The 16,882-nt window shown below is 39.2% G+C and overlaps 1 protein-coding gene across 1 annotated transcript in view; it reads left to right on the top strand.

Annotated features, from left to right (window-relative positions):
- LOC124605795 (copine-8-like) overlaps nt 1-16,882 on the top strand; it is a 204,133-nt gene that overhangs the window by 75,597 nt on the left and 111,654 nt on the right. Inside the window, exon 5 of the mRNA XM_047137687.1 lies at nt 12,013-12,167. Coding sequence (XP_046993643.1) covers nt 12,013-12,167 — 155 coding nt within the window. The remainder of the gene's footprint in view (nt 1-12,012; nt 12,168-16,882) is intronic.

Raw genomic sequence — 16,882 nt, 5'->3', positions numbered from 1 at the left:
CTATCATACTCATCATTTAAAATCATTAAAAATAGTACCTCCAGATTTTATTTATTTCCTATCTTTCATTTATAAATTCCTGTGTTACATTCAAAATTCGCAGTTGCCAAGTGATAGGAACCTTTGTCCATTTGATTCATGTGTGTATTCATATTGTATACCGTAGACTAAGCAATATTGGGCTCGTAATGCGGCAACTACGTATCCCAGCCACTAGACAACGAAACCAGCCAAATCTTTTAATATTTCAACTCTGAGTCTGAGGGTATGTAGTTGAGGGTCACACCTCATCATTTTTAATTTTTTGAAAGCCCCCAACAGCTAAACAGAAATTATTATTCAGATCATATCCCATAGCAACTGAACTACAGAAATTTAGTGGTTTATCAGTCGGTTATCAGTAGATAATATGCTTCATCCTGACCATTCATGCAGAAATATCATTATGTGTATAGGAGAAGACAATCTTGCTCACTTCTTTGTATAATAGGGTACAAACTGTAGTACTATGATGGATGAAAATAACACAAATCCCAATAAAACCTTTTTAATAGCGCATGTATGTTTGTCTTTTGAGGGAGTTGCTTGCAATTATTTTTTCAATATTGTTGAACTGGAAAGTGGGGTAGGGGAAGGTATTTTTGGGACACTGTTTGCAGCTCTTGAAAAGTAGAACATTAAGTAAAATGTACTAAAAATCCATCTCATAGGTATTGCAATAGATAGTGCATCAACAATGATTGCACCTTACACAGTCGTAGTCACTCTACTATGTCATCATTTACATAAGGACTTCATTGTTGTGCATTCTTTGAATCATAAAATGGAACAAGCTGTCCATGATGTTATGAATAATGTGGTAGATGTGTATCTTACACACTCATTTTTTGATTCCTTATTTTAATGTGTTCCCAAAGTCCCAAACATCAGAGACTAGTACAGGGTGTTTCACAAAAATTATCCCTTGGCTATTAAAACTAGGCCATGTTTTTCATGTAAGTTGGATTGCTTCACCCTTTAACATTGTTCAGGCTCTTACTGAAAGTCAGAGTTCTATTGTCCATCTATTTGAAAAACTGTGACATGATGCTTCCTGATCAGTTCTTGAGAGACCTAAATTTGACAGGCTGTTACAATATGTGATGAAGTAGTTGCTTATAATGAAATTATTTGTTCTTTATGAAACCCTAGAAGCTCTTCAAGTACTATCATTGTTTATGCAAAACAGAAACTCTTGAAACATAGTGCAAATGGCTCTTCATTCAAGTAAGAAGGTGGATTTTAAATTAAGTGAAAGCATATGAGCATCATTCATAAAAAATTTCCAAATCTATAGAGAGACTTCTCAATACGTTCCCAATTAAGTGAAAGTACTTACAGAAAGCTGCGTACATTATACCTATATCTATGGCTGAATGTGAACATGGATTTAGTCCCATGAATTTAACACTGACTAATCAGAGAAATCATTTGCAAATCCTGAAACTTTTGAATCTACTTTTTATTTAAGTAAGTGGATCTCCACTGCATTGCTTCGATGCAGAAGAATTTACAGAAAGATGGATAAAGTTTCAACATCACACCTTGACAAACCAACTGGCAAATCCTTGAATCTTCAGGAGAAGTCTTATTGATCTCATCTGTTCAGCTAAACTCTGTAAGTTAAAATGACAAGCATCTACTGTGGTACGATTCTGTAAATCAGTTTTATCCATAATGTGCTTCCAAGATACAGCAAGAAGGCAACCACAAATTTTATGTAGGTAATTAACATGCATTACATACGAGAATAAGTGTGTAATATAGTTGCTATATCCATACATATTATAAAAATGTATGTATTGTTTAGGAATAAAGGAAATGAGTCATCGAAAGGCAGAGGCACTGCGTCATTGATAGGTACACAAACAAAAGGTACAGAACTTTGCTAGCTTTCGGAATGCACTTCCTTATTCAAACGGAGAGCTGCATCAAACCAGTCTCAGGACTGAAGACCACAACAACAACAACATGGAAAAACACACACACACACACACACACACACACACACACACACACACACACACGTCTCCTCGTATCGTGCTTAGTCGACTGCCAGCTCTTTCCTGGCCGAAGTTGAGTACACTTATCATGGGCCAAGAAAGAACTAGCAGTCGACTGAGCACAATGTAGGGAGACAGGCTATGTGTGTGTGTGTGTGTGTGTGTGTGTGTGTGTGTGTGTGTGTGTGTGTGTGTGTGTGTTTGTTTTTCCTTGTTTACCCTACAAACTTGAAAAAGGAAGTGCATTCTGAAACCTAGCAAAGCACTGTAGCTTTTGTTTTGTGTACCTATCAACAACACAACACTTCTGCCATTCGGTGAGTCATCCCCTTCATTCCTAAATAATTCGTAATTCTCAACCAGACCAAACGAAAGCGTTGGTATGTTGATAGGAGACAAAAAACACACAAACACACACACAAATTTCAAGCTTTCGCAACCCACGGTTGCTTCATCAGGAAAGACGAAAGGATGTGGGTTTTAAGGGAGAGGGTAAGGAGTCATTCCAATCACGGGAGTGGAAAGACTTGCCTCAGGGGGAAAAAGGTACAGGTAAACACTCACGCGCGCGCACACACACATATCCATCTGCACATATACAGACACAAGCAGACATTGTAAAGGCAAAGAGTTTGGGCAGAGATGTCAGTCGAGGCAGAAGTGCAGAGGCAAATATGTTGTTGAGTGACAAGTGATGTACGAGGGGCAGCAACTTGAAATTAGCGGAGGTTGAGGCCAGGTGGGTAACGGGAAGAGAGGATATATTGAAGGACAAGTTCCCATCTCCGGAGTTCTGATAGGTTGGTGTTAGTGGGAAGTATCCAGATAACCCGGACGGTGTAACACTGTGCCAAGATGGTTCAAATGGCTCTGAGCACTATGGGACTCAACTGCTGAGGTCATTAGTCCCCTAGAACTTAGAACTAGTTAAACCTAACTAACCTAAGGACATCACAAACATCCATGCCCGAGGCGTGCCAAGATGTGCTGGCCGTGCACCAAGGTATGTTTAGCCACAGGGTGATCCTCATTACCAACAAACACTGTCTGCCTGTGTCCATTCATGCGAATGGACAGTTAGTTGCTGGTCATTCCCACATAGAAAGCTTCACAGTGTAGGCAGGTCAGTTAGTAAATCACGTGGGTGCTTTCACACGTGGCTCTGCTTTCGATCGTGTACACCTTCCAGGTTACAGGACTGGAGTAGGTGGTGGTGGGAGGGTGCATGGGACAGGTTTTACACTGGGGGCGGTTACAAGGGTAGGAGCCAGAGGGTAGGGAAGGTGGTTTGGGGATTTCATAGGGATGAACTAAGAGGTTACGAAGGTTAGGTGGACTGCGGAAAGACACCCTTGTAACCGCCCCCAGTGTAAAACCTGTCCCATGCACCCTCCCACCACCACCTACTCCAGTCCTGTAACCTGGAAGGTGTACACGATCGAAAGCAGAGCCACGTGTGAAAGCACCCACGTGATTTACTAACTGACCTGCCTACACTGTGAAGCTTTCTATGTAGGAATGACCAGCAACTAACTGTCCATTCGCATGAATGGACACAGGCAGACAGTGTTTGTTGGTAATGAGGATCACCCTGTGGCTAAACATACCTTGGTGCACGGCCAGTACATCTTGGCACAGTGTTACACCGTCCGGGTTATCTGGATACCTCCCACTAACACCAACCTGTCAGAACTCTGGAGATGGGAACTTGCCCTTCAGTATATCCTCTCTTCCCGTTACCCACCTGGCCTCAACCTCCGCTAATTTCAAGTTGCCGCCGCTCATACCTCACTGTCTTTCAACAACATCTTTGCCTCTGTACTTCCGCCTCGAATGACATCTCTGCCCAAACTCGTTTTTACAAATGTCTGCTTGTGTCTGAGTATGTGCGGATGGATATATGTGTGTGTGTGTGTGTGTGTGTGTGTGTGTGTGTGTGTGTGAGAGAGAGAGAGTGTATGTTGTTGTTGTTGTTGTGGTCTTCAGTCCTGAGACTGGTTTGATGCAGCTCTCCATGCTAATCTATCCTGTGCAAGCTCCTTCATCTCCCAGTACCTACTGCAATCTACATCCTTCTGAATCTGCTTAGTGTATTCATCTCTTGGTCTCCCTCTACGATTTTTACCCTCCATGCTGCCTTCCAATGATAGATTTGCGAGTCGTTGATGCCTCAGGACATGTCCTACCAACCGATCCCTTCTTCTAGTCAAGTTGTGCCACAAACTTCTCTTCTCCCCAATCCTATTCTATACCTCCTCATTAGTTACGTGATCTACCCACCTAATCTTCAACATTCTTCTGTAGCACCACATTCCATACAAATACTTTCAGAAACGACTTCCTGACACTTAAATCTATACTCGATGTTAACAAATTCCTCTTCTTCAGAAACGCTTTCCTTGCCATTGCCGGTCTACATTTTATATCCTCTCTCCTTTGACCATCATCAGTTATTTTGCTCCCCAAATAGCAAAACTCCTTTACTACTTCAAGTGTCTCATTTCCTAATCTAATTCCCTCAGCATCACCCGACTTAATTCGACTACATTACATTATCCTCGTTTTGCTTTTGTTGATGTTCATTTTATATCCTCCTTTCAAGACACTGTCCATTCCGTTCAACTGCTCTTCCAAGTCCTTTGCTGTCTCTGACAGAATTACAATGTCATCGGCGAACCTCAAAATTTTTATTTCTTCTCCCTGGATTTTAATACCTACTCCAAATTTTTCTTTTGTTTCCTTTACTGCTTGCTCAATATACAGATCGAATAACATTGGGGAGAGGCTACAACCAAGTCTCACTCCCTTCCCAACCACTGCTTCCCTTTCATGCCCCTCGACTCTTATAACTGCCATCTGGTTTCTGTACAAATTGTAAATAGCCTTTCGCTCCCTGTATTTTACCCCTGACACCTTTAGAATTTGAAAGAGAGTATTCCAGTCAACATTGTCAAAAGCTTTCTCTAAGTCTACAAATGCTAGAAACTTAGGTTCGCCTTTCCTTAATCTTTCTTGTAAGATAAGTCGTAAGGTCAGTATTGCCTTACGTGTTCCAACATTTCTACGGAATCCAAACTGATCTTCCCCGAGGTCGGCTTCTACCAGTTTTTCCATTCGTCTGTAGATAATTCGCGTTAGTATTTTGCAGCTGTGACTTATTAAACTGATAGTTCGGTAATTTTCACATCCGTCAACACCTGCTTTCTTTGGGATTGGAATTATTATATTCTTCTTGTTGTCTGAGGGTATGTCGCCTGTCTCATACGTCTTGCTCACCTGATGGTAGAGTTTTGTCAGGACCGGCTCTCCCAAGGCCATCAGTAGTTCTAATGGAATGTTGTCTACTCCCGGGGCCTTGTTTCGACTCAAGTCTTTCAGTGCTCTGTCAAACTCTTCACGCAGTATCATATCTTCCTTTTCATCTTCATCTACATCCTCTTCCATTTCCATAATATTGTCTTCAAGTACATCGCCCTTGTATAGACCCTCTATATACTCCTTCCACCTTTCTGCTCTCCCCTCTTTGCTTAGAACTGGGTTTCCATCTGAGCTCTTGATATTCATACAAGTGGTTCTCTTTTCTCCAAAGGTCTCTTTAATTTTCCTTTTTCCTGTAGGCTGTATCTATCTTACCCCTAGTGAGATAAGCCTCTACATCCTTACATTTGTCCTCTAGCCATCCCTGCTCAGCCATGTTGCGCTTCCTGTCGATCTCATTTTTGAGACGTTTGTATTCCTTTTTGCCTGCTTCATTTACTGCATTTTTATATTTCCTCCTTTCATCAATTAAATTCAATATTTCTTCTGTTACCCAAGGGTTTCTACTAGCCCTCGTCTTTTTACCTACTCTATCCTCTGCTGCCTTCACTACTTCATCCCTCAGAGCTACCCATTCTTCTTCTACTGTATTTCTTTCCCCCATTCCTGTCAATTGTTCCCTTATGCTCTCCCTGAAATTCTGTACAACCTCTGGTTTAGTCAGTTTACCGAGCGAGGTGGCGCAGTGGTTAGACACTGGACTCGCATTCGGGAGGACGACAGTTCAATCCTGCGTCCGGCCATCCTGATTTAGGTTTTCCGTGATTTCCCTAAATCAATCCAGGCAAATGCCGGGATGGTTCCTCTGAAAGGGCACGGGCGACTTCCTTCCCTAATCCGATGAGACCGATGACCACGCTGTCTGGTCTCCTTCCCCAAACAACCAACCAACCTTAGTCAGATTATCCAAGTCCCATCTCCTTAAATTCCCACCTTTTTGCAATTTCTTCAGTTTTAATCTACAGTTCATAACCAATAGATTGTGGTCTGAGTCCACATCTGCCCCTGGAAATGTCTTACAATTTAAAACCTGGTTTCTAAATCTCTGTTTTACCATTATATAATCTATCTAATACCTTTTAGTATCTCCAGGATTCTTCCATGTATACAACCTTCTTTTAAGATTCTTGAACCAAGTGTTAGCTATGATTAAGTTATGCTCTGTGCAAAATTCTACCAGACGGCTTCCTCTTTCATTTCTTAGCCCCAATCCATATTCACCTACTATGTTTCCTTCTCTCCCTTTTCCTACTGTCGAATTCCAGTCACCCATGACTATTAAATTTTTGTCTCCCTTCACTACCTGAATAATTTCTTTTATCTCATCATACATTTCTTCAATTTCTTCGTCATCTGCAGAGCTAGTTGGCATATAAACTTGTACTACTGTGGGATGTGGAACATACTAATTTGGTGCACAGTTACTGTCTGGAAAGAAACACTATGTGGATATGAACCACCTACCAGTCAAAGGGGTGGGTGTGTGAGAAAGCATCATAGCCTATGATGCGTGGATACCCTTACTTTGGTCATCTAGCATTTTAGACTGAGAGCACTTATTGACTTGTAACAAACTTTAAACATAATTTCAAACCTTTATGAAACTTTTTCTCGCTGACAGCCCCCACAAAATGATGAAACGGAAAATGTTTAGCACTTACTACATTTTCGCTCTTCATGAAGTAAAACTGCTACATCATGCACGATGCTTAATTTTGTTATTTCTTTGCTGTGAATTAGCAAACAGTATCCACATAAGTCTCTGAATGTGCCTACAAAAATATATGATTGTATGATGCACAGTTCCGGAGAGGTGACATCAGTTACTGAAGTAATTAATGTTGAGTAATGAAATTTTGGGAATACATTTGTCTAGGGAACATATTTAACAGATAAACATTGCAAGATCACAGGTTGATATAAGTGTGAGATAAGCCTTTCAGATATGGAATGCTGGTACATTAATAAGCATTGTAACCACAAAATGTTGAATGCAAGTATGCAGATGGGCTTGCATTGTGTTGTACAGGTGCTGGATGTCGGCTTGTGGGATGGAGTTCCTTACTTGTTGCACTTGGTCTATCAATACAGGGACAGTTAATGCTGTTTGAGGATGGTGCTGGAGTTGTCTCTCACGATGTCCCATATGTGCTCGATTGAAGACAGATCTGATGATCGAGCGGCCCAAGAGAACTTGTGGACACTGTGTAGAACATGCTGGGCTACAACCGTGGTATGTGGGGGAACATTATCCTGTCAGAAAATGCTCCCTGGAATGCATTTCATAAATGGCAGCATAACAGGTCAAATCACCAGTTTGATAGAAAAATTTGTAGCAAGGATGCATGGGATAACCACAAGAGTGCTCCTGCTGTCATAATAAATCACTTGTGAAACCATAATTCCAAGAGTTGGTCCAGTGTTTCTAGAATACAGACAGGTTGGTTACAGTCCCTCAACTGGCCTCCTCCTAACCAAAACACGGCATCACTGGCACTGAGTCAGAACTAGATTTCCTCATAAAAAGCAACAGACCTCCTAGCTGACTTCCAATGAGCTCTCACTTGACATCACTGAAGCCATGGTTTGGGTTTAGGGGAATTCATGCTACAGGGCATCTGGCGCAGAGCTTTCATTGAAGTAACCAGTGTGTAACAGTTCATTGCGTCAATGTTGTGCCAGCTGCTGTTCAGATTGCTACTGCAAATGCATTATGATGCACTAGAGTCATACTCCGAACATGGACTGTCTTCCCTGTAGATAGTGCCATGTGCCAGAGCCCAGTCTTCTTGCAACCATACATTCTCATGACCACCACTGTCAGCAATCATGTACAGTGTCTACATTCATGCCAAGTCTTTCTGCAGTGTCGCAGAAGGAACATCCAGGTTCTCATAGCCTTATTACACAACCTTGTCCAAACTCGGTGAAGTGTTGATAATGGGATCTTCATCGCCTTAAAGGCATTCTTTACTAACATCAACTCACCATGTCTAATGTAAAAGGTAACTAATGCTCATGACCGTCACAGTGTGCATTTAAAGCAAACGTGATTTGCATCCTCACAGTGGCACTATTAGTGGTGTGTGTGTGTGTGTGTGTGTGTGTGTGTGTGTGTGTGTGTGTGTGTGTATTTTAAACTGTTGCTCAAATTGAAATAAGAACTTTGGCGGGAGTGAAGTTTTGGACTGGATAGACATTGACAAAAGAGAATCTGTAGTCAAAGAAATATCAGATAACTGATAGTAGAAAGTCTGATAGGGCCACAGTAAGAACATCAACCACTAATAATGAATCCAATGAAGAATAAGAGCATAACTCAACAAACCAGGTGTAATATGTGCTTTTACCACTTGGGGATGTCCTAGTGTGTTAAAATGGCGCATTGATTTGTTGCATCAGGCCCATTCTTTATAGTCAGATTCGATATCTGCTGATGGAAATTCTTGTTGTGGCCCTATCACCCTTTCTACTACCAGTCAGTCTGATATTTCTTTGACTACAGGTTCTTTATTGTCAATGTCTATCCAGTCCTAAACTTCATCTCGCAGCAAAGTACATATTTTGGTGGAGTCTGTTTCTTCTTCATAGGCTTTTGGCCAGAGTTTTCACCATGGCTTCGGAAGAGTAGCAGGCTTAATTTTATTCCATGCTAAAGTGGTTTCAAAAATAGCATCTTTAATGTTAATTTTTTATTTTATTTATTTATTTATTAACCTTTGGTGCACATTTTGTGTTTACTGCCAAAGTTGAACTAGGCAAATAAGCCAAAGTAGATTTGACTAGCAGCTAAGTTATGGTGTTTAACCATGTTGCAAAAAAGTGTCTGTATGTTCTTTAGCTGAATTTTAATCTTCCGATCATAACTCCCCGCTTACACCAAGCTTCTGAATTCCATAATGAGTTTTGAATTGGTATAGCGAACTAAAAGAACATACATTCAGTTTCTGACCACCCCATATCATCACAGAACTGTTTGCATTTTTTCTGTAATCATAGGCCCAGTTACAGGTTTTACTTCAGACCTTATGGCACAGATACACATGTACAAAATTTCATCCAACTGATCTAGTTTGGACTTAGTCAAAGTTTTTCATTATCATTATTCAGTTTCTTTTACTGCCTTATTTCTGTTCTCATCTTTCTCTGCCCAAATAAAGATGTCAAGCTTTTGTTGTATCATAAGTGTAACATGGCTATGTTTCATGTTAATTTGTTTTGAGAGATTTTTGGTTAAGAAAACATTCCCGCAACAATACTCGGCAGTGCTGTAATCGTGGTATAGAAGAGCATTAATTGTGATTACACTTGAAAACACACTTTTTAATCACATAGATGATTTGTGCATGACAGAAGCTATCTGACAAACAATTGTTGGCACTACATGGGTCAAAATTGTTGACCACTACAAAGTGCTACTGAATGCCACCAAATGTGTCTGAAATATCCAGTATGTATGAAACAATGCCAGGTTATTGAATGTGCAGGACTGTTGGAAGCCAGATTAATGGGCTTTTACTTTACACATGTTACCTAACTGATACATAAAATATAATATGTTTTTGTAATTTCAAAAATTAGGCCTACCAAGACTAATTTGGAAAATAAATATTTATGAAGTTTTACACTTACCTTTTGTGATGCTAACAAGCTATTTTTATACTGGTAGCTTTATAACTGCAACACATTTTTACAGCCTGTTCATTGCAGATACACAGAACATTTTCCCCCTCATCCATTCCAGACAGAAAATTGTGTTATTTAGCATTTTACTATGATTTTTGATTCTTTGGGCTTGCTTCCTATTATTTTTGATGTTTTAAGACTTTATTTTCTTTGTTAACAGAAGTTTTTATGGTTTCACATGCATTTTTATTTATTTTTTTTCACGAAAACAACCAGAAGGATGACTGATATACCCACAATTCTGTTAGTATGCTCTGTTTGTTATTAGATAGTTACAAGGATTTTTGACATCTGTAGATCATCTGTCCATAATCAGTATATTATACTACCATAACAGTGAGCCGAATCATTTCATTGGCCACAAATATGTGTAACAGGAAACCTGTACCACCAGTTTGTTTTGTGCCCAGGGAATTCGATGTTTGAGGTACTGCAACTTCATTTGGCCTGAGACGTGTTAAAAGACTACTGATTGTGCATCTTTTTTAGTCTGAATTACCCAGTAGTGTACATAGACATTGTTCTGTTTTGGTCAGTGACAGAAATTCACAGTTGCGTATAAATTGTCGTTACATGTAATATACATATAGTTCACTTTCAGGCACATATGAAACAGCATCTTTGAACTGAGGAATAGGTTTCAAATCCCATCGTGGCTGTTGAAATTTATGCTGCCTGTGGTTTCATTATGTAAAAGCTCACTGTGTTTTCCAAGGGAAAAATATGGCTGATTTCTTCTATGTTCTTATTCAACTGAAGTAGAACTCAGTCATCCATTGCAGCAATGTTGGTGAGATGTTAAACTGTAACCTTCTTGGAAGTCAAGATTAAGAAGAAAAAACTTTCTGTTTCCCAGCATATTCTGACAAACTGCTGTAATAGAAGTCCATTTTTTTCTGGTCTTATCAGATCAGGATATCCTTGTTTTCCACCAAAATATGTCAAACCACTTTCTTATTATACAAGATTTGAACATGCAGTAGTGTGTGTAAAAGCACATTGAAACATCCATCCTACTGTACAGCTTGGAATTGATAATAACTCAGGAGAACAAGCATTCTTTCAACACCATATTTAATGTCTATCAAATAACCCACACATAAGACAAAGTATAGAAAATGGAAATCTGTATCCACAGTCACCAAGATTAATTCATTTCTCTGTATGATGAGTTTAAGGGTACATCTACAATTTTATCAGGTATCATAAGTAATTACAATGTTGGTGAATTTAGTTATGTGGTACTGTCTACTTTATAACACAATACCTTGGAAACATTTAGTGTTAATATTGAATGAAAAAATGAGAAAGTGAAAAATAACCATGAATCTGTGATCAGGACAGGGAAAAGGCCAACCAAGTAGAGAGTTTTGAGTGAAAAATGTATAGTTAGTTTTGATCTCACACTTGCAACTTCCCTCTTGTTCTATCACCATCTCAACTTTGCTACATCTTTCCCAATTTCTCGTCTTGCAATGGTATGGTTCAAAAAGTTCTGAAGGACAAAGGTGAGAAATAACTTATACTGAAACTCCATGTGAACTAGACTGGGACTCAAAATTGGACCTTTGTCTCGCAGATTGACTTGAAGCTTATATCTGCCAGTAGCTGTTTCCTAATTTCCAAGTACCTAAGAGACTCCTGTGGACTCCTTTCTGTAGTAGCATCCTTGGGAGAAAGGATGTGCTAAAATATGGTTTAGCCTATGTGAACCTTTCATGCTGCGGCAGAGTAGATACCATAATGATATTTGTTTAATTAGTTAACTGAAAGAAAAATGTAATATTCATACGTAAAACATGATGCTTACAAAGGAAATCTATTTGCTATTTTATATGGAGTTAGTTCTGTCTGTTATTCATACAACTGGAAGAAAACTTTGTTTCTTTATTTGCTATTTTATATGGAGTTAGTTCGTTTGTTATTGGCACAACTGGAAGAAAACTTTGTTTCTTTATTTTTACAGGTAGTATCTGCTGGTCGCTTAGCTTTGCAGCTTCATCGTCCATCTTACACACGGGGACAGTTAATAGTATCTGTTGAAGAGCTTGCAACGTGTCGTGATGAAGTAATTTTACAATTTTGTGGGCGTAATCTAGATCGTAAGGATTGGTTTGGCAGGTAAGAAAGCTGGCCTATGTTTTCACAATTCTAACAAGTTACAGCTTTAGAGGTGTAGTTTATCTAATGTACCATCCTCTAAGAATCAGAACAAAAGGAGGATTAGGCTAAAGCTGTTGAAACACACTGATAATAATAAGCTAAAAGTCAAAGACTTAAAAATAAAATGTACTTAGTTAGCATTTCGAAAAGAGGACAGGTAGTTGAGAACACAAATTATGAGAGATCTAATTTCTTGAGCTTTTGAGAACAAAATATTCATTGTGAATTAAAAGATAAAATGTGAATGCAGGAGGGGGGGGGGGGGGGGGGGGGGGGGGGGAGTGCCAGGAAGAATTGCTACCAGTATTACTGAAGTACATGACAGAAGCTAAGTATTAGGAGCTGCAAGTAGTTATGGTATATACCAGCAGATGTTGAGGAGAGGCCATGTTCTGGAACAGAATAGGAATGAAGGTGCCGATGTCAATGCTTCAGTCTTTGTATGCTGCACTGACACCCACCCCGTTTCCTTCCCCCCCCCCCCCCCCCCCCCCCCCTCCCCCACCCCCCACCCCCCTTTCTCATTTGTGCCTGTATGCATACACTTCTGTGGTGTCAACCTAAGTCCAGTTTGTTTTAAACATAGGATAAGTGGGATAGGTCATTTTGGACAAGTCTGTAGCTATAAGTGTTTGTGAAATATGTGGTGCATCTTTTGACTTTCTAATATGATGCTAGAAAGTCCTCGTTACGATACAAATAATGGGAGAAGTAAGAGTAACCAAGTAATTCAGGTGTCGAGCACTCAATAGCCACATAAACATGGCTGAAATGTCTCTAAGATTTTGGACAATATTTTTCCTCGGAGCTTGTGTGTGCACCCACATCTATGTCACCTTGGTTCTGGAGCCTGATTGTGGTGAGACATTGTGCTCAATATATGGTGGGTGAAAGGAAATTCAGGAGGGAAAGAAGGAAGGGGCAAAGAGGAAGACGATTGACAACAGGAGAGGGAAAGCAGTAAGTGAAAGGTGAAAGGTGATATATTTTGGTATCAGCATCTATTGGATATCATGCTATGTGAGGAACACCTCATCAATACAAAAATAAGACCTAGTGACTAACCAGTAGTATGGTATACAAAATTACTTGCCCTGAGTGTGATAAGCTTTATATTGCTCAATCAGGCAGAGTCATGGAAACTAGACTGGGCTTAACATGAATGCAGCTGGAGGTAGTAGAATTTTGACTCCACATTTGCTGAGCATGTACTGAATGACAGCCACAGCTACCATCCATAGCCCCATATTCCCCATTTAGCAAACAAGGGACAAACACTTCATGTTTTGAAACCCTGGAAATCAATAAAACATCTGTCCTACAGTCCTGATTTAATATTAAATAACCAGATACAGCTCAATACTTCTCTTCTGTACATTATTTAATCCTCACATTCGTTCTTATTATTCCCACACTGTCAGTCTCATTCTGTTCCTCAGTTTTTCTTGCATTTTTTTTATTTTATAGTGATTGTATTCTCCATATTTTCTCTTGTTTTATAGTATCTATATCTTTCATAAAGTAAGTGAAATTCTTCAAGCTTGTGCATTTCCTGTTACAATTGTCAGTTCTATCTTGTGCTGTGTTCTACATTACCTCCCATTTGTAATACCTCTTGCAGCTTATGTTAGTACTCTTGTCTTGTATTTATTTTGTGTTATTGTGAATGTTGTTTTAATTTAAAATTTTATGTAGGCTAGTAAATTGTTTACCATATGTACAACCTAGTCAGAATCAGGCACACTGTTGTGAAAAAAAATGAAATAACAGAAGAACCCCCATGGAATGCTTAATAATGCACAGAAAACTAAGGCTACCATATTTCATCAAAATATTATAGGACTGAGTAACAGGGTAGATGTTCTTGCTTGGAAAATTTGGAGAGCTCTGAAAAGACTGGCATCCTGTGCCCATCTGAACACCACATAACCACAGTGTTAGATAAGTTACGTATAAAAGATTACACTCTAGCAGCTTACTCATGCAGAACTAATATTTGAAAAGGAGGAGTTGCTGCATATATTAAGACAGAGCACAAGTTCAAAAACATTGAGACAAGTATATTTTGTAGTCATCAGCACACAGAAGTGCGTGCTTGTGAATGAATACTGAAAAATAATTCACTTTTAATTGTAACTGTATATAGACCAACAAGCAGTTGATAGTGGTGATTTCATTGTGGATTCTCTAAAGAAATCTGATAGGAAAAGGATCTGGAACATTATTTGGACCCTACAATTTTATCTCGGTAATTAACATTCCAGCACAGGTGGATAGAGACAGTATGATCCTATGTGATGATGTTTCCTTTGATGAAGCTCAAAGCATGAAAATAACTATTTGCCCAGTTACAAATGCTCTCTCTGATCATGGTGCACAGTTAGTTAGGACAAATAACTCAGTGCCTGACAGTATGAATATTCCTCAGTGGAAATCAGGTAGAATAATTGATGACTCCAGGACAAATATTTTTAAGAACAGTCTAAAAAAGATGAAGTAAATGTATCTGTTGGTAAGTACAGGTAGTTGCACACTGCAAAAACTACTCAAGATTTCTCAGAAAAATTATTAAAAGGTCAAGGAACATGAACATAATGTTAGAAATCAGTGATTTCCACAACTGACTTAGGCTATATAGTATGCAGTAAAACAAGAAACAGGACAACCAGCCACAGAACTGGATAACAACTCTATTGAACTGAATGGAAGGGCTATAAACAATAAGTCACAGTTAGCAAATATATTTAGTATCCATTCTTAAATATAATAGAATGCCTAGGCACAAACAGATAAAGTCACAACAATATGTTGAAAAAGTAACTCTTGTAAAATTCAGTCTTATGAGTGTGTTACCAACTTCTCCTTCTAAAATTAAGAAAATTATACAGTCTCTCAAAAATAAAAGTTCATCTGGTTTTCATGGTGTTTCCAATAGAGTACTTAAGATTTGTTCCCATATAATAAGCCCAGTCTTATCTGGAATGTGTAAGGCATTGCTAACTCGAAGTAGTTTTCCAGACAGACTAAAATATGCCGAAAATCTCATCTTCTCTTAGTGACAATAATGTCCTCAGCAAATCACAGTTTGGATTTCGGAAGAGTTGCTCTCCTGAGAATGCCACATACATGTTCACTCTCCAAATTTTACAAGCATTAAGTAATAAAATGGTTGGTATTTTCTGCAGCCTGCGTAAGGCATGTGACTGCGTGAATCATAGTATTCTCTTAGATAATTTGAAGTTTTATGGGATTAATTGTATAGCCAACCATTAAATGATCTTCCATCTGATATACAACAAGCAGAATTAGTTCTATTTGGAGACAATAATAGTATTGTAATCAATTCCAACGTTCATACAGTAACACAAGAAATGGTGAAAAATGTTCTTAAAGGTATCAATGAGTGGTTTTCTGTGATAGGTCTCACCCTCCATTTTAAAAAGACAAAACATGTTCAGTTCTTCGCATCCAGGGGTACTGCACCAATGGTAAGTGTAACACATGGTGAGGAAGTAATAAATAGGATGGAAACTTCAAAATTCTTAAGTGTTCATATTGATGAGAATTTAAACTGGAAGAAGCACATTTTGGAACCCCTAAAATAACTTAGTGGAGCCAAGACACATTAAGTTGTAGACAGGCCCAATTAATGGACACTTACATAAAGTTTAAGCCATGCCTTCATCAGTAAAAGAGAGAGATACACCATTCATACACAGAAGCAAGCACACCTCATGCACACGACAGCCAACTCCAGCATCTTGGGCCGTAATGCAACTGTTACGTCAGAGTGCAACTATCACGTGGGATGCTACCAGCACCCTGGAAGGGACGGAAAAGGAGAAGGGATAGTAGTGTGTGGGTGGGAAGAGAGACGAACGCTGTCTGGTGGAGGTACAAGGACTAAAATGCGAACAGGTGCAACGTCAGGAGGTTGTGGGGCAGGGAGGTGGGTAAAAAAGGAGCAAAATAGGAGAGGAGCAGGGAAAGATGAGCGGATATATTGGTAGAGGGTGGCGAATAAACAGGGTGGGAGTTGAGAACGAGGAGGTGGTGATAAGACAAATGGGATGGAAACTGTTGGGTGGAGGGTTTTCGAACAGTATGTTACCATAGGTTGGGGCCGGGATAATTAATGGGACAGAGAATGTGTTGTAAGGATAACTCCCATCTGCGCAGTTCAAAAAAGCTCATGGTGGAGGGAAGGATACAGATGGCTTGGGTATTTAATTGTGCCTGTCTGCAACTTAACATGTCTTCTTTACGCCAAGTAACAATATGTCTTTTACTTGTATTGTTGGTACTCCTACCTGGAGTTTCCATTGTTTAGTTCAGACACATTTACACTTAGAATTATTGAAAATATTGGGGAGAGTCAAATCAGTAAGTTAACTTATTTTGCATATTTTCTTTCACTAATGCCATACGGAAAATGTTACCGTGGTAATTCATCTTCAAGAAAGAATGTCTTCATTGCTCAAAAACGTGCTGTAAGAAAATATGTGGCGCTCACTCAAAATTGTCTTGTAGACATCAGTTTAAGGAGTTTGCCATTCTGACCACTGCTTCACAATATGTTTATTCCCTCATGAGGTTTGTTGTAAATGATACACTTCAGTTCAAAAGGATCAGTGATGCACATAATTACAATACCAGAAGGAAAAATTACATTC

The sequence above is a fragment of the Schistocerca americana genome, chromosome 3, assembly GCF_021461395.2.
Source record: "Schistocerca americana isolate TAMUIC-IGC-003095 chromosome 3, iqSchAmer2.1, whole genome shotgun sequence".
In the NCBI taxonomy this organism is placed as follows: domain Eukaryota; kingdom Metazoa; phylum Arthropoda; class Insecta; order Orthoptera; family Acrididae; genus Schistocerca; species Schistocerca americana.
Note: the sequence above shows the minus strand (reverse complement) of the source record. Positions and strands in the feature narration are given on the sequence as shown.